Here is a 21,093-nt window from a genome sequence, read left to right on the forward strand (position 1 = left end):
CTGTGGAACTCCTTGCCAGAGGAGGCTGTGAAGGCTAGGACTATAACAGAGTTGAAAGAGAAGGTAGATAATTTCATGGAGGTTAGGTCCATAAAAGGCTATTAGCCAGGGGATACAATGGTGTCCCTGGCCTCTGTTTGTCAGAGGCTGGAGAGGGATGGCAGGAGACAAATCGCTTGATCGTTGTCTTCGGTCCACCCCCTCTCGGGCACCAGGATACTGGGCTAGAAGGACCTTTGGTCTGACCCAGTAACGGCCGTTCTTATGTTCTTATGACCTTTACCATAATGATCAGGGCTTGACAAACGGCGGCGAAAGCCGCTCTCCAGCCCCACACTGCGCATGCGTGAGAGCCGCATTGCACGTGCATGTGCTGCCGGTAAATGGGGCGCGCGGCTGAAATCTACTCGTCACGGGTGAGTAGATACTATAGTTTGTCGAGCCTGATAATGATGATTCAGGTGGGGTCATTGTGGTTTCATGTGATAGGACTGCTGATTCTTAAATCGGTGTCGTTCAAAAATCTGGCAAATTCATTAGAAATCCCACACGAAAAGAAGATTAAGTTGCAAAATCAAGTCCCAGTGGTTGTTCCTACAATCCTAATTTCAGCCCCCCCTTGTGTATTTCCCTGGTGATACGGCCGTTGATTGTGTGATCTGTTTACATGTTTTTTCACGGAACCCCTGCCTTTTTGAGCGCATAGGATGGGTAGTGTTCGAGCTTGCATCAGAGTCCTCGAGTGAATGAGACTGTTATCTGTAGGACCTCTGCCGTATTATGGTGGAAATAACAAAGTAGGAAGTGATTGTATGAGGTGGCGGGGAGGCACGGACGGTTGGTCTCATGGTTACAGCATGTGATCGTCATCGTGGAAAACTGGAATCCGGCCTAGTCTCTGTCATAAAGTTCCTTTGTAACGTGGGGCAAGTCATTTAAATCCACAGTTCCCACAGGGGACCGCTGTGTGTTCCTCATTTTTCAAGTGCCCGAGGAGAGACTCCTGGGTCTGATTTGCAGCAGGGCCATAAAATCCCGTTTCATTGGCTCAGTGGTTAAACCTATTGTTTAACCAGTTAACAGATTAAAGGGGGTAGGCCGAAATACCCCCGATTCCCGCCACAGGCAGGCCTGCTCTGGTCGAGATGTCAGTGCAGCCCCTACCTGCGGCGGGCCAGCGTGCTCCCCACGCAAGCGATTGGATTGGAGCAGCCCTTGCCTGTGGGGTGCTGGGCCCCTGGGGAAGAGTGGTGAGTATGGGGGAGGGAGTGTAAAGGGATGAGGCTTGGGAGATGGGGGTGACCACACCTCCCCCCTTCCAAAACGTCCGGGTCTTCTGGGCCAGATTGTGACTATGCACTGGCCCTTAAATGGCCCGGTGTCTGTTAGTTTCAGATCCCTGTCCTAGACCATCTCTAGTCCTGTTCTCCCTCCCGTCTGAGTAATCCCCGAGGACATGAGGGGGTGCAAAGATGGGGAGGGAGGAGGCTTAGGGGATAGCTCCCCCCCACCCATGCTCCAGCCACCAGGTCTCCCAGGCCAGATTGCAAATATACTCTGTCCTGTAGGTGCTCTGCAGGTTGTGCGTTTGAGATCCTGGTCTAGCATTTCTGCCCCGATACCATCCTGGGATCGTAACTGTGGCCTTTAACCTTGGCAGAGACATGTCCGAAATCAAAGTCTTCCCTCCTTCCTTTCCTTTTTGCCTGCAGACTCAGGTAGGCCCGATGGCCTGGGTCATGCTCAACGCACCTTGGGAATGTGTCCTTCTCAGCCCCAGGCGCTAGAAGCTCGGTTTTTGTTTTGAACGAGATGAGTTGTCTTTTTTGAGTTGTCCAGAATGAGATAATACTGAAAAACATGCTGTACCTACATAGATTGGCTTGAATATGAATTATATGCCCATCGGCTGGCAAGCTAACCAGCCTTAGTTACTCAAAAGTAATTAAGTGCTAAGATCGTTTAACTTAAGAATATAGATGTGCATTATTCACCTATAAAAATAAGTCTTGATTTTTTTTTTTAAGATAAAAGTATAGGCACTTATGGAGGGAAGGTAAAAATGGACACGTTGCCTTAGCTGTCGTTTGCAGGACTTCTGCAATTCATGGTCCTTGTAAATTTTGAAAGTAATGTTTTAACTACACATTGCCTATGCCCTACATTCAGAATTACGTAAGTTAAATCAGGGTTCTTGACCACTGTTTTGTGACATCCTGGGTGGCTTACCCCGGCTTGCTTTTTTGCTAGGCTAAAACCCATCAACAAGAGGGACGTTCCAAATCTTTTCTGTCGTAACGTGAGGGTCGCAGAATGAATAAAATTGAGAACCACTGGATTCAAAGTTCCACAAAAAGCTAATTTGATTTATTGCGTAGGGCCGAAAGAGCACTTGAGAATACTACAGTTCATAAATATTACAGTTCATCAGAGTTTAAATAAGCCAGTCAGTATGTTTTAAAAAAAATCTCTAAATACATATTTACTTAGCCCTGTCTGCTTAACTAAATACTGAGTCTTCAAAAATCAATTATGTAAATTGGAGTACATAAATATGCATTTTACAAAGGTGCCCTCAACATACTTTTAGAAAGTACCGTTTGGAAGGTTTTGAAACTTACCTTAATTCCATTCCCACAGAAAGGGAATACATACTCAAACTATTTCAGTATGAAAGGTGTGATTAAGCTTTCTGACCCTAGGAAATGTAGATTTTACACTGATACTCTTGTTTAGTCTAAATTCCTGACTTGCTTAGTTTAGCTCAGTTTACAGATTTTTGTGTATCATTATAAGCAGGGCTTGACAAACGGCGGCAAAAGCCGCTTGCCAGCCCCGCACTGTGCATGCGCAAGAGCCGCATTGTACATGCGCGAACCACCGGTAAACGGGGTGCACGGCTGAAATCTACTCACCCTGGGCGAGTAGATTCTATAGTTTGTCGAGCTCCGATTATGGGTACAGATGATTTCCCTTTTCTGCCTATCATTGTCATTTAGGGTATGTCTACACTTCACGGCTATTTCGGGATCCCAAAATAGCTACCCCGCGTCTACGCAAGCCACCCGTTATTTTGAAACATTTTTCGAAATAATGGGTGCGCTATTTCGTCAGGGATAAGGGATGCGCGAGGGATAAGGGATGGTTTGAAATAGCGCATTATTTCAAAATTGGGCGCCAAATTTTGAAATAAGCTATTTCCAAATAGATTTGAAAGAAGATACACAATTTGTGTAGCGCAAATTGCGTATCTTATTTCGACTTTAGGATGCAGTGTAGACACACCCTTGTACATGTGAATGGGCGACTGTTGATAATGATTTTGTTTTTTACTTGCAATACCCGCTGACTGTCTATTTTGGTTGGAGAATTTTGCACCCGCTTTTGTTGTTTTATAATGACCAGTTTGTCAACCTTTCATTTGAAAACATTGTAGTTTTTCCTATTGTAAGTAAACGGTAAGATTACGGTAACTAAAAAAGGTGGGGAAGGAAAAAGAACACACTTATTTTTCCTTTTTCAGTTGGCTTCCATGGTCTGTTTTGTATCTAGTAATATTAATGATGGAACATGCCTATCTTACACCCCATAAGAGGGCGTTTGCCTGTAATAGCAGCTGCAGAGTTTAAACTGTAGCGATAAAACAGCTTTGCATGCAGAGAGGGAAAAAAAGTGGCTAGCACTTTTAACCTGAGCTGGTGTTGACCTCAGGTCTGCCTTCAAGATCTTTCATGCACAAACAGAGGAGCAGAAAAACTTTTGTTGATTTTTGGTAAAAGGGTTAAAAAATATTCACGACAGTCTTTAAAGAGGGCTGGCTTGGGAAATAGATTTTTTTTCAAATGAGTCAGTTTCTAAAGAAGAATCGGGTTGACACTGCCTTCATGAAAACCATTTCCTTGTATGCTTGTATAGAACAAGGTGACATGCATACATTTCTGATGAAAGGAAGTAACATATTTCTGGTTAAAAGAAAAGTTCCTGCAGCAGCTGACTGTGAGCGCGTGGCCTTTTTATTCTAAGGATGAGTGATGCTATACAAGCAGGCCTTGTTTCCAAGTTTTGTTTCCCCAAACCCCCTCTTTTGGTGGCAAAACCTGGAGAGCGTTCATGTTGCAACCTGAGAAAAGTTGTGACGAGCACCCAGTTTTGGCACCAAAAATCTGCACCTCCGCAAGGGACTTTTGTCCCTCCCCCTTCCTGTACTGTTGACAATCATGTATGTACTACAGAAGGTTTTTTGTCGAGTTTATTGACCTCCAGGATGCATCCCACAATGCCCGATCAGCCACTCTGGCCAGCACTTTGAACTCCACTGCTCCCTGCTGCCACGTAAACAGAGGTGCCCCTCTCAGCTGCAAACCCCTGGAACTTGAAAATCCATTTCCTGTTGTCTGGCGCATTACATCGGGCTCCTCATGGCATCTTCTCCTCCAGATGCTCTCCTGCTTCATCGATTACCCCGCCAGAATTTGGAAAGCCTGTGTCAGCAAAGCCAGCCCCCATGGTCATCCACATTTCCCAGAATCTCAGTCCTGCGCAGCAAATTGCAATTTATTGCCCCGCACACTTGCAGGGGGCTGCCCCAAAGTTTGACCCCCTCCTCCAATGAATTTTCAGCTGAACAGTAGCAATCGGGAGCCACCAGCTTCCACAAAGCAACAGCCACACCGTGAGAGCAGCTCTCATTCGGGTGTCCTTGCACCAACCTCAGCACACCGCTCCCGGAAGGTTGGTTTCCGCATCTGAAAGTTCGGTCGCCGCTGCTCTTCATCCCACACCTGCGCGATGACGTGCTCCCACCCTTCCGTGCTGGTTTCCCTAGCCCAAAAGCAATATCGTACCGTGCACAGCTGCTCTGAGACAGCCCAATGCACCGCCACGTCCCTGTCTCTCACGTTGTCATCCGCATCCGAGTCTGGGTCCTCTGCTATTAAAGTCGCTCTGCTGCAGCGTGTGATGTCCTAAGCACATCGAACATAGCGTGGGAGAGAAATCTGAGATCCGTGATTTCTCACCACAGATGCTGGAGTTCGCAGCAAGGACTGTCATTCAAGTAGTGTGAAAGCAAGGCCGGAAAACCAAGAGGTGGCGGACGGGACGTTTTTCACGTTCCCAAAATGCCTAGCACTACATTGCTCATTCCCACAGTGCTTAGCGATTGGCGGTGATGCCAGGCACCATGGGATGCCTACCCATACTGCTTTGCTCTTTCTGTCGACAGGCGAGCTACCAACTTGGCCATGAAATGTCGACAAAGCTTGGCAGAAAAAAGTGTGTGGCAAATGTGACGGTTCCTCCCGTAGTGCAATCATATGCAAATCACCTTTTGGCTTAGCAGTGGTTAGCAGGGAGTGGCCAGGTTCAATAAGGCAGGGGTTCTCAAACTTTGTGAAACCATCACCTCCCTCTAAGTTGCTCACGACCCTCCAGGGGATGGGGACCCGCAGTTTGCGAAACGCGGCAATAAGGGAATTCTTTAAAAAGAATAGGAAGGGGAGGAGAGTGGGAAGACAGCCCTGAAGGAAGGGTGGAGAGACAGCCCTGGTTTGGCGGAGCAGCTGGAAAACAGGTTGTAGGGCGAGTTGGAAAAAGTTTGTGCTGTTTCAGTGTGGAAGTAGTCACGCGTTTCTGTTTCTTTTGATTTGTGACCTACTTTGCTCTGCCTGTTCTCACGGATTATCACTTCATTCCTACTGCTTGTACCTAATCAAATCACTTTTCTATCAAACCCGGTGTAAATGATTGTTATCTGGGGGAGCGAAGTGGTGTGTACATTCCCCTTTCACTGTTAAAGGGGGCTTACCTAATTCTTTGGCGTTTGATCTCATTTGGGGAGTGCTATCCCAGGAAGCTGAGCCCTAAATTGTACTCTCCTCAGACCTGAAGAGGATCAGTGTCTGGACTGCTTCTTGGGGGCGTAGGGATCTCAGCTCGGGGCCTTAGCTGCGGGAGACCAGGCGGTGAGGAGCCCTAGAAAGCGGGAGGGTGAGTGGAGTGGCCACGTCAGCACCCCGGAAGGGCCCCCGGGTCTTCTGTGACCTCACCCCAACACAGCAAGTTTTCAGTTTGGGTGACTTTTGCATGTCGACAGCACTTTTGTCGCCAAGCCTTTCCAGTATGGCCATGGCCTTAAAAGACCCAGCCAGCTGGTTGGCTAATTTGCAAAATCGAACAACAAAGTTAGATGCTCTTGCGATTTCACAGGCTGTGTCCAGACTCAGGGGTTTTTTCGGGAAAAGTAGCCTTTTCCCGAAAAAACTTCCCCTGCGTCCAGACTCAAGCTGCGTTCTTTCGAAATTATTTCGAAAGAACGCGGCTTTTCTTTCGATGGCGGTAAACCTCGTTTCACGAGGAAGAACGCCTTCTTTCGAAAGTTCCTCTTTCGAAAGAAGGCGTTCTTCAATGTAAATAGGGCTTCCTCGAAAGAGAGCATCCAGACTCGCTGGGTGCTCTCTTTCGAAAAAGCGGATTGCTCTTTCGAAAGATCCGCCTGCAGTCTAGACGCGATCTTTCGAAAGAGGCTCTTTCGAAAGATGCTTTCGAAAGAGCCTCTTTCGAAAGAAGCCTGCAGTCTAGACATAGCCACAGAGGCTGGCTGTACCAACGTTTTTTCCTTTGAAAGCGATTCTTGTCTAGTGCAAAAAAAGAGAGAAGCAACGTACATTTTCTCCCTAGGCACTTACTTCTGAGTTTAGTTTCTTACAGGGATGCGAGAAGCAATCTCAAATTCAACCGGAGTGCAACATTAATCCGATTAATCAAATTACTTTTGTTGAATGCAGATTAATCCATAACCCTAACTAGGGCTGTAAGGAGAGAGTATCTGTCAATTGTAGGACGTGTGTTAATGATGCTAGTTATTTGGGCTGAATGTGTCCCATTCATAGCTTCTGATGTGAAACTGCGGCTGTCAAAGGCAGGGGAATTTAACTTTGTAGTGTGTCAACCAGGTCTTTATTCAAGCCCAGGGTGACAGTGTCGTCTGAAGAAGTGGGCTGTGCCCACGAAAGCTCATGATACCATCTTGTTTTGTTAGTCTATAAAGTGCTACCAGACCATTTGCTTAGTGTCAAATTCGTAGATGAATTCCAGTTCTGCTATCTCTCTCTAATTCGGTGGTGAAATTCATTTGGGGGGGGGGGGGGGAGAGAGAGAGAGAGAGAGAGAGAGAGAGTGTGTGTGTGTGTGTGAGAGAGAGAGCGCCACTCATTTTAAATATTTCAAAATAAGAACAAAATAAGGAACTTCTTATATGAAACTATATTTACATAACATTAGGTTGTGACACATATGGCCCAATCAGACCAGAAATGCTGTTCTTAAGCAAGCAAAGGAAAATAAGAAAACAAAAACTTTCTTAAATATGATTGTCAAAGAAAAGAGATGAAATTCTCTTCTTTTTTGCTTTCTCCTAATGAGGCTAAAACAGATTTGGATTGTTTCTTTCTTTTCAAAAGTTCTCCCCTTTAATCTGTCTCGCCTTGTAAATTTTAGGAACGTAAAATCGTGCCTTCTGAAGTTTTTTTTTTTTTTGAGATTCAGAAACGTGGATTGAGCGCCTCCTGTGCCTTTAATGGACGTGACTTATGTGTTAAATTTCTACCCGAGATATCTTTTCTCCCAGCAGCTGGTCAGAATTTGAATTAAATAGATGTTAACATAAGCAAAGAGGTAACATCTAACTAAAAATTCCTTCTCTTCATATTTCACTGCCATGGTATTTGTGATGTCGTAATGCTAGTATTTCTTTCATTCTCTGTCGAGTCTTTCAGGAAAAATGGGGTACACAAGACCTAAATTTCTCAATATAAGAAAACAAGTAGAATAAAACCAATTTGGCACGTGAGGGAGGGGAAAGTTTTCTTAACTTCGTTATACCTCGGAAAGAAGTAAAACTAAAAGAGAGAGACCCACTTGCTGCTTTTCCTTTCCAAGGAATTGTTAAATTCCTAGGGCTCTTTTGTCTCGATTCTTATCTGAACAGTCCCAGCAAAGTTAACGACAATACTTGTTGAAGACTTCTGTGGGTGAGTAAGGTTTTGTACAATCCTGCCTGTGTTTATGCACTCAATTGCCTACCATACTGCAGATAACTATCTCTGAAGTTGTAGCTTCAGGATAATTAAATTAGTATGTTTTTAAGCATGTCATCACCTAGCCAGAGTGTGCGCGTGGGAAATTAACACTTCCCCATTTTTAACACAGTTCAGACACTCCAATCCATAGCAGTGTACGTTATCACAGCATTATAGACTTGAGATCACCTGCTGTAGAAAACGGTTTAGCCAGTCGGTTTACTGGCTCAGTAACTGAGACTGTTCCTGGATCTGCCGATTGGGATTTGTAAGATGATAGCTTAATTCAGCGGTGCCTCACGATACAGTGTGTGTGGGGGGGGGGGTTGGCCCAAGTTACTGTCTTAGGAAGTGATATCAATTTAGCTGCTTATCTGTGATCCGCAGCCTTACAGAAGAATGCTAATGAGTGAGTCATGAAGTAGTTTCCAAACGCTGTCGGAAATACGGCCCTGTGTTTTTCAGTCCTTCCTCCCAAACCGTCAAAGACCCAAGGGCCTCGTCCAGAATTCACTGCATACCGAGGAAGGGCCCCCATTGATTTCTGGGTCAAACGGTAAAAGCGGAGGAAAGAAAACAACTCCCCATCACCGTAAATGTCTATTTTATCCTTTTAAAAACACCGTCGTGCTTAGAAAAGCATCTCTTTACAAAGCTACGTTGGTGTTGCATATTCTGCCTCCGTAACAAACTTGATCAGTCTGCATGCGAAACACAGTTGTTCAGGTGCACAGAGCTCTGTACAGTTAGCCTATGCCCTGTTACCTCATAATTGGGCTGTGTTCCTTATGTGTCATATGTTGCTAACCATCATTAATCAGAAAGACTCAGGAATTGGCACTTCACCTATAGTTTTTGCTCAGTTGTGCAAGGCATAATAAAATACGGTTCCTCTTTCTTGTAGGTAACAAGGCACCCCACTTTAGTGTGTGTGTTTTAACAGTGATTATTAGTGGCACATTTACCCTGTGTTCTACCAAGATAAAATATCGCGAGTCCAAAATTTGTTTAATTGGTGGTGAAAGTTGATGTAGATCTGTGTGCTTCTCTACACGATACTGACTATGTACTGGTTTAAAACTCCTTCTACTTGATGGGTTTTGCTCCCGTGTTTGTCTTTTTATTTTTGTTTTTCAGTTCTCTCCTCCCAGGACCTCAGAGCTAAAATTAGATACTCCTGTTTTGTGCACCGAAAGCATTTTAGTTTTTTATTCTTTCCTGTTGTAACCCACTAACTAATTTAGACAGTGCCTGCATAAGAAAATAGAGATTTTTAACTAGAATCTGAATGTGCACGTATATTACTACAGATAGAAAATCCTTTTAATAGACTTTAGTAGAATGGCATTCTTGTTTAATTTAGTTTTTTTCCCCTGTTTTATATGCCTCTGGCATGCCGTTAGTGTGCTTTGCAAGTTATTGTAAAGAACCCCACAAATAGTTCCCTGGGTGAGTGGAAGTGGTATTCTTTGCTTACTTGCACACTTTTAGAAGTGGCTGGTTTCAGACAGGAATTGTAATTTTGCGGTTTTGGTATTACTGGAGCATTTCGGTTTGTAGCCTCGTGTCGTTTCGTTTCTCAGCTGAATCAGTCAGATGCGATGGAAGTTGATTATGGATCCTCGGTATAGTCATTGCATAGGAATGAGGCAGATTAGAGTTTTCATCCCTATAAAGGCTGGCCTTTGCATAGTTGGAGTAAAAAAATTGGCATTAATACTTTCAAAGGCATCCGTTTGCACAACTTCAGGTAACTTAAAAAAATTGGGGTTAGGAATTAGGGTTATATGATCTCTTCTCTTCTCTTCTCTTCTCTTCTCTTCTCTTCTCTTCTCTTCTCTTCTCTTCTCTTCTCTTCTCTTCTCTTCTCTTCTCTTCACCAGCATTTCTCAACCTTTGTTGCTCATGGCTCCCTTCTGAGACTCGTTTAGCTCTGTGGCCCCCCCTCATAGCCGCTGTTAGTTGGGAAAAAATGTACATAATTTACCTAATGTTCCGTTTTTTCCATGTGGCTCCCTAGAGGTAGAGCGTGGCCCACAGTTGAGAACCACTGGTCTACACTACAGAATTTTCCAGGATACCTCCAGGGAATACGTCTGCTTTTTCGGAACAGTTTCTGAAAAAGCCGGCATGTTCTTTCAGAAACCCTGTATTCCTCATTTTGGGTATGTCTAGACTACGTTGTTTTTTTTAAAAAAAACCTTAACCTGCGTCCACTCTGCAATCGCGTTCTTTTGAAATTAATTCGAAAGAACGCAGGGGGTTTTCAACATTGGTAAACCTCAAATTACGAGGAAGAATGCCTTTTTCGAAAGAGCTCTTTCGAAAAAAGGCACGTGTGGATGCAGAATGGGCATTTTTTGGAAAAAAGCACAGGTGATCTGGTGGCCATTCTGTGAATAACAATCGGGGCTTTCTTCCGAGAGATTGTCCATGCAGTCTGGATGCTCTCTTTCGAAAAAGCAGATCGCTTTTTTGATCCGGTCTTGAGGTGTGGATGCTCTCTTTCGAAAGAAGCTTTTTCAAAAGAGCTCTTTCGAAAAAGCTTTCGAAAGAAGCTTGCAGTCTAGACGTACCCTTTATGAGGAATAAGGGCTCTTCCGAAAGAGGAGCTTTTTCCTACATTTGGCCCCATGTAGGCAGGCCAAATGTCGGAAAAGCCTTTTCCAAAAATAAAAAAAGCAGAAAAAGGTATGCAAATTGCAAATCTTTTTCCAGAAGAAGATAGTAGTGTAGATTTTCCTTTGCCTTTTCCTCTTCCTCTTCCTCTTCTCTCTTGCTGAATAATATCTTTTAATACATTCTTGTTGGGAAGAGCATTGAGATATCTTATGGGCAGTTCTTCTGACTCATTCCCTTCCAAGACTCATACTTTAACGCTATGAGCTTCATAACTCTATATGACCCTTTCGAAACTTGTTGCTTTCAACAATAGAAGTTGTTCCCGTAAAAGATATTACCGTACCCACCTTCAGGTATATTTAGATCTGGCTAGTTTATGAACTCTTATGCTATAGCTAGCGGTTGTTGTTTTTTAATAAATTGGGGAAAATTAGTGTGGTAACTGTAATTTGATGTACTAGTAACCTGTTTTGGGGGGAAAAAAATAAATGCCTTTTGATTTGAAGATTTTTGAAATATAATCATTTATTTTGCAGCTTGACGTGTCAGAAACACAACATCTGAAACTTGCTGGGCCAAAGAAGACTCATTTGATACATATTACTATTTGGTAAGCTTATAGATTTTATTATGTTGTCTAGACAAGTTTTTCCTCTGGTTTCCGCAGCTATAATTGATCAGTCTGTTCGTGAAATAAAAGAGGCAAATTAAAGTCAATATCCTGTGCAGGATCTTTTTTTTCCCCCAGCTGTGGAACATGTGCTCCAGAATCTTTCCCTTAAAAAAAAAGTTTTCTAGTCCTTTTGGTTGTGAAGAAAATGTTACAGATGTGAACCAGTAAAGCTCTGGTTTCCCGAGGCTGTGTTAACACAACTATCTAACGATGGTCATATGTCAGGAGTGCTAACCAGGTCACTTCTGAGCAGTTGGCAGGACTATTCAGTGAGTTTTAGGTGCAGTGGCAGACATCCGGGCGAAGCAGTAGGGGAGAATGTTACTCTGAAGGATTGCTGGAAGAGGAAATTGAGAATTCAGACCCCTCTCCTAAAATAATTTCAAGCCACCTCTGCCCTCAGGGTGAACCCAACATCAGCTGTCTCCAGCCTGCTTCTTAGGCACACTATCACTTATCGAAGCTTCCGGGGTAGCCAAGTTAGTCTGTACAGCAGTGGTCTCCAACCTTTTTACACCCAAGATCACTTTTTAAATGACAGACGAAGCCAAGATCTACCGCCCCGCCCCTTCCTTGAAGCCCCGCCCTCTCTATTCTCCTCTTTTCCATCACTTGCTATCCTCAATCCTTATACTGCTACTTTAAAAAAAAATTCCCACCATTCCTCGCAGCTACTCACCTGTGCTGTTGCTCGGTGAGTGGGAACTCTAATGTAAATGTACTGCGCAGGCGCGCAGTTCAGAGAGGGCTCAAGAGCTACTCTTAGAGCCTCCGAGATCTACCGGTAGATCGCGATTTACTGGTTGGTGACCACGGCTGTACAGGATAAACTTAAAAAACAACAAATGGTCTGGTAGCACTTTATAGAGCCGTGGTCACCAACCAGTCGATCGCGATCTACCGGTAGATCTCGGAGGCTCTAAGAGTAGCTCTTGAGCTCTCTCTGAACTGTAGCAGTATAAGGATTGGGGATAGCAAGTGATGGAGAGGAGGAGAATAGAGAGGGCGGGGCTTCAAGGAAGGGGCGGGGCGGTAGATCTTGGCATGGTCTGTCATTTAAAAAGTGATCTTGGGTGTAAAAAGGTTGGAGACCACTGTTATAGAGTAACAAAACATACAGATGGTACCACGAGCTTTCATGGGCACAGCCCGCTTCTTCAGATGACCAGAGTTTGAGCTCAGGATATGCACTTACATTGGCAAAATCTATGTCGCTCAGTGAACAACACTCTCCCGCCCCGGCCCAGTGACATAAGTTTTGCTGCCATCCTTCTAGTGTAGACATCCCATTCGATACCAAACCTAAATCATGATAACACTTCTCAAATATCTAAAAGGGTGTCACAAGGAGGAGGGAGAAAAGTTGTTCTCCTTGGTCTCTGAGGATTGGACAAGAAGCAATGGGCTTAAACTGCAGCAAGGGAGGTTGAGGTTGGACATTAGAAAAAACTTCCTAACTGTCCGGGTGGTGAAACGCTGGAATAAATTGCTCAGGGAGGTTGTGGAATCTCCATCTCTGGAGATATTGAAGATCAGGTTGGGTAGACATCTATCGGGAATGGTCTAGATGGTGCTTGGTCCTGCCATGAGGGCAGGGGACTGGACTCGATGACCTCTTGAAGTTCCTTCCAATTCTATGATTCTATGGGCTGAGGTCTACCCCATTGAAACATTTGGGAGTTTTTCTTCTTGGCTTTAGTGGCAACAGAGTGAGAGCAAAGCTGCTCGCTTGAAATACCATAGCAGCGTTTGTCCATTTTTGTCGACAAAACCCTGTAGTCTAGACACGCCCTCTGATTCAGAGCCCTTCTCAAGAGGAAACAAAAGACAGGACTGTGGAGCACTTTAAAGACTAACAAGATGGTTTATTAGGTGATGAGCTTTCGTGGGCCAGACCCACTTCCTCCGATCAAATTGTGGAAGAAAATTGGCACGACCGTATATACCAAAGAGATACAATCAAAAAAAAGTGACCAGACTAACACGGCTACATCTCTAGTACTCTTCTCAAGAGGGTTATCCTCAGTTCCAGCATGGCCTAGACAGCTTTGGTTTGCCCTGCTGCTGAGCCTCTCCCTCGGACTTCATCATAGGCTCCATCACCCCAACCTGGAGTCCCTCCACCTCACAGCATGGTTGAACCCAATAGAGCTGGGTGCTCCAACCGGTCCAAGATATCCCCATAGGAAGCAGAAGACCACCCACCAGGGCTACGTACCTTGGAAACGGTTCTCCTTGTGGTGACATCACAAGGACTTCTGGGTCCATGTTTCCTAGACAGTGTCCTACAGCTAAAGCAGCAAGGGCTGACACTCCCCGGTTTTCCCCTGCCTGCCATTTCCATGTTTCACTCAGAAGTCTGTGTTTACGGCCCCCATTGTAACCAGTTTTCTAAAGGGGCTACTCCCCGGTGAGGTGCCCCTTCTCCGGTGGGTCTTGAACCGTGTGCTGACAAAGCTTATGGGGGCAGGGGACGGTCACAGAGGACCTCTTGGAATTTTTCCCTGGTGTGCTGATGATGTCACTGATATTTGCCGCCGTACTCTCTGGGGCTCCCCACCACCCTGTTCTGTGGGGCTAGATTCTCTGGTTTGCCCCACACAAGGCACAGAGCTGGGGCAACCGCCCTCCACCCCAAGAGCAATGTAGACCCCGAACCACTTCAGCCCTGGGAGGATGCAGATCTAGGGCACAGCGCCCAGTTTTACCCAAAGAAAGGCCATTCAGGTAAGCCCCCTTTTTCAAAGAAAGGATGTGCATGCTGATTGTTCGCCCCAGGTTCCAGTTTACAAGGTTGCATGTTTACACGGGGCTTGATAGTAAACAAAAGTGTTTTTATTCACCACCACGAGTAGGATTTAAGCAGCTGTGAGTGGAAGCAGACAGGTCAAAGCAAGTTAGAGCATTAAAAAAAAAAGGAAACGCATAGCTAGTTCTAAAATACTAACAGGGTGGCCAACCCATTCTGGGCAAAGTTGTCGAGTGGGGAAAGGAAAAAAAAAAAGGACTGCCCCTTTAAAAGGAGACCCCAGTCACGTTTGGTCAAGCAAAAAAAAAAAAAAAAAAAAAATCTGCCCCTTTAAGAGAATGTGTTTAGAAGCTTTTTGACCTGCTGGCTGACGCCATCTTAATACTCTACCTTGAATGGCTATGCTGGACGACTCCCTTGCCCTTGTTCTTCTAGCAACATAGTTTAAACACAACATTGGATTAGTTTTGGTTAAAAAAAATGCATGTATTTAACTATCAAGAGAGAGATTTTAAGTGAGTACAAATGTAAGCAGTTGGGTCAGAAATGCTTATGAAAAAATAAAGATAAAACGCTTTCTAGTAGCTATATATTGACAAACTAGAGTTGGTTGAAGATAAAATCCTTATCATATGTTCCCAGCAACATAGCTGACCAATTTCTCAAGTCATGGTCCCCAAACACCAAAGAACTCATGCCTTTCTTGTCCTAAGTGAAAGAGAAGACCGTGAGATGGTAAGTTCTGTTGACCTAATGTCGACAGAACGCGGCAGTTTTGTGGACAGCGGTAAACCTCCTTCTACAAGGCATAATGCCTTTTGTCGACAAAACTATACCTGCGTCTACACTACCGCTAAGTTCTGTTGACCTAATGTCGACAGAACGCGGCAGTTTTGTTGAGAGCGGTAAACCTCCTTCTACAAGGCATAATGCCTTTTGTCGACAGAGTTCTGTCGACAGAAGGTGTTATTGCATCTACACCGTCCTTTGCGTCCACGCTGTCATCTCGACCAATCGTCTTGCTTTGTCGACAGAACTGGATGTAGTCTAGACGCTCTTTGTGAACAGAAGCTTTGTCGACAGTATCTGACGAGAAAGCCTCTGTCAACAAAAGCCTGTAGTCTAGATGTACCCAAAGAGCCTGTTTACTAAAGGTAAATTGAGGTAAGCATTCCTTTAAGATAGACCTACTTAATAGACCTACTTAACTACTTCTGCCTAATCAGAACTCCCTGGGTTTGAACATTTTCTACCAGCATCCTGCAGGGAGGAATCATAATTTCACATATAATGTTGCTACACTATGAAATTATTGACCAGTGAGTTATTGGTTTTCCGAGGATCTCTCCGGAGGCATATTTTGTACAAAAAGTAGCATAAAAGTGTGTGCTGTGAATACAGGGTACATTGTCACATATATATTAATGGTTTGGTCTGCTCTCTGTTTGCCCATATTGAATATAATCAGGCAACCGCCAAATATTGAGATCTAAGTGAGTTATTTTGTGTTGGGCGCAGTACCTTTTGTAGTAGAAAATTATCATTGTAAGCAATCCCTTGATTCAAGAAGGACCTCTACCCTAGATTTATGTATGGGTTCTGAGTAATGTTCCCTCTATTTTTTCCATTTCTGGGCAGAATAAATTTTGTTATGTGCACCAAGGCATGTGTGTATGTGCACCCCCAGTAGAAACACATGCTGCTTGGTTGTGGGCAGCTCTGGGTGCTCTGACATTCGAAACTCTCCTGGGTGGGTGTCCAAGCTCATGGCTTACAGGGAATACTGTATAACTTGTCCCCAACTCTTTTTTTCCTCTCAATAACTTTCGTGTCTCTCCCTCCCCCCCAACCTGAGAGGACTCAAGAGTCCGATCCTAGCTCTGCCTGCAGTAGGTCCAGATATTTCCTGATGGATCAGCTGCCTGTTGTGAGAAACGTCTTTATTTTTCCTTCCTTTTCTCTCTCTTCTCAGCTTCGAGGGCAAGGTGTTTCTTCTCAAAGCGGTCTACAGCTTGATGGAAGATGTGGCGCCTTTAAGGTTGGTTCGTTGCTTTTTCCTCCCAGCTTGTGATGGCCACATAAGTTGGCTTGAGAGATGCTTTCAGTATCTCTTTGTAGTGTTTCCTCTGACCATCAAGGCATCACTGATTAGGGATGTAAGCGACTAATCCAGGGCTACTCAACATGTGGCCCACGGCCCGTTTGATTGCGGCCTGCGGTGCAGTTTGGGTTTACACTAGGGATGGTCTAGACAGTACTGGGTCCTGCCATGAGGGCAGGGGACTGGACTCAATGACCTCTCGAGGTCCCTTCCAGTTCTAGCGTTCTGAGATTCTGTAGACATCTACTAGGGATGGTCTAGGCAGTGCTTGGTCTTGCCATGAGGGCAGGAGACTGGACTCGATGACCTCTCGAGGTCCCGTCCAGTTCTAGTGTTCTGAGATTCTGTAGACATCTACTAGGGAATGTCTAGGCAGTGCTTGGTCTTGCCATGAGGGCAGGATACTGGACTCGATGACCTCTCGAGGTCCCTTCCAGTTCTAGTGTTCTGAGATTCTGTAGACATTTACTAGGGATGGTCTAGGCAGTGCTTGGTCTTGCCATGAGGGCAGGAGACTGGACTCGATGACCTCTCGAGGTCCCTTCCAGTTCTAGTGTTCTATGATTCTATGATACACGGGGCTCAACACATGGCCGGCGGGTGGGAGCCAAAACAAAAAAGTAGTCAGTACAATGGAATTCTGTTGATATGTGTTTTAGTCGTTAAATTCCTGGGCTGTCATTGCTCATTCAGAGTGCTGTCCTATGGGTGGAAATTGGGTAGATATTGCATTTTATTAATATCAGCAGAACGGACTTAAATGGGGCCTGCGTGTTGTGAAGTCTTGCCGTAAGCTTTGTATTCATGCCCGCCAATGTGAAAGAAGTTATTTGCATATCTATTTGCATGTATATGCAACCACACTTAAGTTGCAGCCCTCGGCATGTGCCCGGAGTATCATTGTGGCCCCCGGAGCTTCCAAAGTTGAGTAAACCTGGGCTAATTGCCTATCTGATAAGCAAAAGCTTACTGGATGGTGGACACACTAGTCCAGTGTTTCTTAAACTTTTCAAGACTGAGGAACACCAAACAATAATTTTTTTTATGCAGAACACCAAGGATTTTTTGTTGGGGGAAAGGGGGAGGAAAAAGTTGGGGCGGGGGGGGAGACACGAAAGTTATTGAGAGGAAAAAAAGAGTTGAGGACAAGTTATTCAGCAAAAAAAAGGCTCCTGCTCCTTTAAGGGTGGCCATTTTGAATTCTGTTCACCGGTGTGCCACAGAACACAGTTTAAGAAACACTGCCCTAGATTAACGCACGTTCATTTTTTTAACGCGTTAATTCTGCCCTGCGTTACTCGCAGGCGTCAATGCGCATTAATTGACGGCCCTATGAAAGATACAAATAGATTAGTCTATTGGTTACAGGCAGTCTGTTCAGTGGTGATTTTTCAGAATGCATCAAAACAGCCAGGCGTATTTCACAATGGCGTGCGCTTGGACGGCAAGTTAGTTTGCATGGACTTCATCTCTTTCTGCGTGTTGAATTGGGGTTTTCTAGCTAGGCTCTTGGTCTTTCACATTAACTTGGCCTTTACGATCATTGATTTGCCGACAAATGAGAGAATCAGTTTGGCTTCCCGTTTACACGTTGCCGTTTTGTTTTCCAGCTTTGACCATTACGGGAGGAAGAGCCTCAAAGTATTGTGAGCAGAGACGAGGATTTTCTCCTCCGGGCCTGGGCCTGTCATGGTAAGCGCATGGGTTTTGTTAGGATTGACTAAAACGAAGTACGAGAAGGATGAGAGTAGGTACATGGGGTATAAGCGATTAGTTGACTAGTCAACTACCCGATAAGCAGGGCTTGACAAATCCGCTTATCTACTCGCCTATGGCGAGTAGATTTCAGCTGGTCACCCCGTTCACCGGCGATTCGCGCATGCGCAGTGCGAGTCTGGCGAGTGGTTTTCGCCGCAATCGTCAAGCCCTGCCGATAAGCACAAGTTTATCAACTAGTCACTCCTCCCCCTGCCCCGCCCACCCTTGCTGCCTCTTTAAGAGAGGGGGAGCAGGAGCTGGTGCTGAGGGGACCCGGCTTAAAAGCCGGGTCCCCCCTCCCAGCACTGTCTTGGAGGCAAAAGAGGCAGATGCGTAGCAGGGGACTGGGTGCGAGCCGGGAATCAGCGGATTCCTGGCTCGGTCCCGGCCCCAGACTCAGCGTGTCTGCTTTCCAAATGGATTAAGAGCTGCCAGGCTGTTTGAAATGAATTTGTGAGTGCAGTGTTATTGGTACGCTGTGTAGAGCCAGGCTGTTTAAATTATGCAGGAGAAGTGCAGATGTATGTAGTACAGATGGCACATCCAAAACCAGCACTTTCTGGTCCGGAAACATCTGTGGTCCGGCAGGATCACGGATGTTCTGGGACCCTAGTGGCAGGAGAGCTAGCAGTGAGGGGTTGGGGCCGGAGCCTGGGGCAGCCAGGGAGCCAGGATCAGGGACTGGGGCCGGAGTGTGGGGCAGCTGAAGCCCGCAGCAGCCTGTCCGAGGTCGTAGCCTGTGTAACAAAAGAAAGAGGTTCCAAATCTGTAAATATTGTAAAATTGCGGGCTACCAGTCACGTAAAATTGCAATATTACGTCACTTCTTTTAGTCACTGGTAGCTGAATTTTCTTAATAGTTCATCATGCCCAACTCTTTCATTGGTCACGGGGAATTCTTCCTGCCTTCTGTCAGCGGAGACGTCTGCCAAGGGTGGGTAAAGGGTTGAAATGAACGGTGAAGTTTTGCTTCTAGGATGAAGAGACTCAGCACAGCCTTGAATGCATTCAGGCTAATCAGATCTTCCCAAGGAAGCAGCTGATCCGAGAGGATGAAAATCTTCAGGTAGTCACTGGATTACTCTTTGCCTTTGCTGTACGAAAAAGTGTGCCCATCTGTTCCCGCTCGGTCTAATCTGAGTCACACAGGACAGCAGCTGAGTTTTCTGGGTCGGTCTCTAGCACTGAAGTCGCAATACAATGATAGGGAAGATAAGAACGTTTTCTTTTGACGCAAATCGCTGTGCCAGACAGAGAAACCATGCAGGACCGTGTCCAAAGAATTCCCTTAAAACTTTCTCAAAATTATAGCTCACTTAGCATATCCAGGGACTTTGCAATCACCTTGAAATTTTAATTTTTCCTCTTAATCTAGCAAAAGGTTGATTTGATGATAAGAACTGTTTATGCGTTACACTGGAATTATTTGTTTAGCCATTTTACTGCCAGCAAAAATGGATAAACAAAGAATTCCAGTGTTTCGCATAAACAGTTCTTATCATCAGATCAACCTTTTGCTAGATTAAGAGGAAAGTGATAGAGATGCAGCCGTGTTAGTCTGGTCTAGCTGAAACAAAAGACAGGACTATGTAGCACTTTGAAGACTAATGAGATGGTTTATTAGGTGATGTATAAAGTGTATAAATGGATAAAGTGTATTTTTCGATTTCTGATAACTCCAAAATGTTGTCAGGAATTTTCATCACCTGGCTTTTAAACTCATTTAGCTAAGCTGGTGGCAAGCACCATGTAAATACTCTTATTTTGGTGTAAGGGTACGTCTAGACTACAGGGCTATTTCAGGGTACGGCTAGACTACAAGGGTACGTCTAGACTACGGGGCTATTTCAGGATACGTCTAGACTACAAGGGTACGTCTAGACTATGGGGCTATTTGAGGGTACGTCTAGACTACAAGGGTACGTCTAGACTACGGGGCTATTTCAGGGTACGACTAGACTACAAGGGTACGTCTAGACTACAGGGCTATTTCAGGGTCCGGCTAGACTACAAGGGTACGTCTAGACTACGGGGCTATTTCAGGGTACGTCTAGACTACAAGGCTATTTCCAAGGAACGCGTCTGCTATTTCGAAATAATTTTTGAAATAATAGATGTGCTATTTCGGCATCCCTGTAAACATTGTTCCACAAGGAATAAGGGATGTTTCAAAATAGTGCTTTCTTTCGAAACGTGGTGCCGTGTTGACGCACCAAATCTCGAAATAGCCTATTTTGAAATAAAATCGAAATAAGATACACAATTTCCGTAGCGCAAATTGCGTATCTTATTTCGATTTTAGAGTGCAGTCCAGAGGTAGCCTAAGAATCATTTATTTCAATTTAACGTAAACCTATGTCTGAGATGTTTGCTGTAAACCAGGGCTCTCAAATTCACAACCTGTTGGCCACCCTCGGCCAGAGCAATTTTGCAATCCGGCCCAGGAATCCTAGTGGGTGGGGGAGGGGAAGGGCCCTCTGTATTCAAGTTACCCCATAACCTTCTTTTTGTTAAACAAATTCAATTGCGCGCCTTCAGGCTAGCACTATAAGGCATGTATTTTAATCCTTTAATCATTCTTGTGACTTCTCTGACCTCCCTGCATTTTATCAACACCCTTCTTGAGTTGTGGATACCAGAACTGGACACAGCATTGCAGCAGCGGGTCGTACCGGTGCCAAACATAGAGGTATAACACCTTTAGTTAAACCAGCGCAACTTTGTTTTGTATTATGAGCCCATAAGTTTAGGTTTCGCCAAGGCTAGCAAAAAGAAGCCACAGCACATGGTTTTTTTTTTTTACAAGTTTACACTGAAAAATAGGCAGGTGCTTATATTTGAAATGGATTTGAAGAATCTCAAGACGTCCGGAAACCATAGGATTTGTAGATTTGTGTTTGCATACTTCCAAATTTCTGCTGTGCTTGCTAAACCGGTTATTTTGTTGTTGTTGTTGGGGAGGAAGAGGGTAGGAATTGGAAGAGTTTGCTACGTGTTTCGAGCGATTGAAAGAGTTTGCTATTGTCGGGGAGGAAGAGGGAAGGAATTGAAAGAGTTTGCTACGTGTTTTGAGCGATTGAAAGAGTTTGCTATTGTCGGGGAGGAAGAGGGA

At 44.9% G+C, this 21,093-nt stretch overlaps 1 protein-coding gene across 13 annotated transcripts in view; it reads left to right on the forward strand.

The window, feature by feature from the left end:
• MTMR3 (myotubularin related protein 3) overlaps positions 1–21,093 on the forward strand; it is a 101,061-nt gene that overhangs the window by 18,839 nt on the left and 61,129 nt on the right. For 7 of the 13 annotated variants that reach the window (XM_075917016.1, XM_075917017.1, XM_075917015.1 and 4 more), the window contains exons 2-6: positions 11,237–11,310; positions 16,095–16,160; positions 17,834–17,915; positions 18,958–19,047; positions 20,608–20,670. In XM_075917016.1, the coding sequence (XP_075773131.1) occupies positions 17,913–17,915; positions 18,958–19,047; positions 20,608–20,670 (156 nt within the window). In that variant the 5' untranslated portion in view covers positions 11,237–11,310; positions 16,095–16,160; positions 17,834–17,912. The remainder of the gene's footprint in view (positions 1–11,236; positions 11,311–16,094; positions 16,161–17,833; positions 17,916–18,957; positions 19,048–20,607; positions 20,671–21,093) is intronic. The other 6 variants (XM_075917020.1, XM_075917021.1, XM_075917027.1 and 3 more) reach the window with 2 other exon arrangements.

The sequence above is a fragment of the Pelodiscus sinensis genome, unplaced genomic scaffold (genome assembly GCF_049634645.1).
Source record: "Pelodiscus sinensis isolate JC-2024 unplaced genomic scaffold, ASM4963464v1 ctg67, whole genome shotgun sequence".
Taxonomy (NCBI): domain Eukaryota; kingdom Metazoa; phylum Chordata; order Testudines; family Trionychidae; genus Pelodiscus; species Pelodiscus sinensis.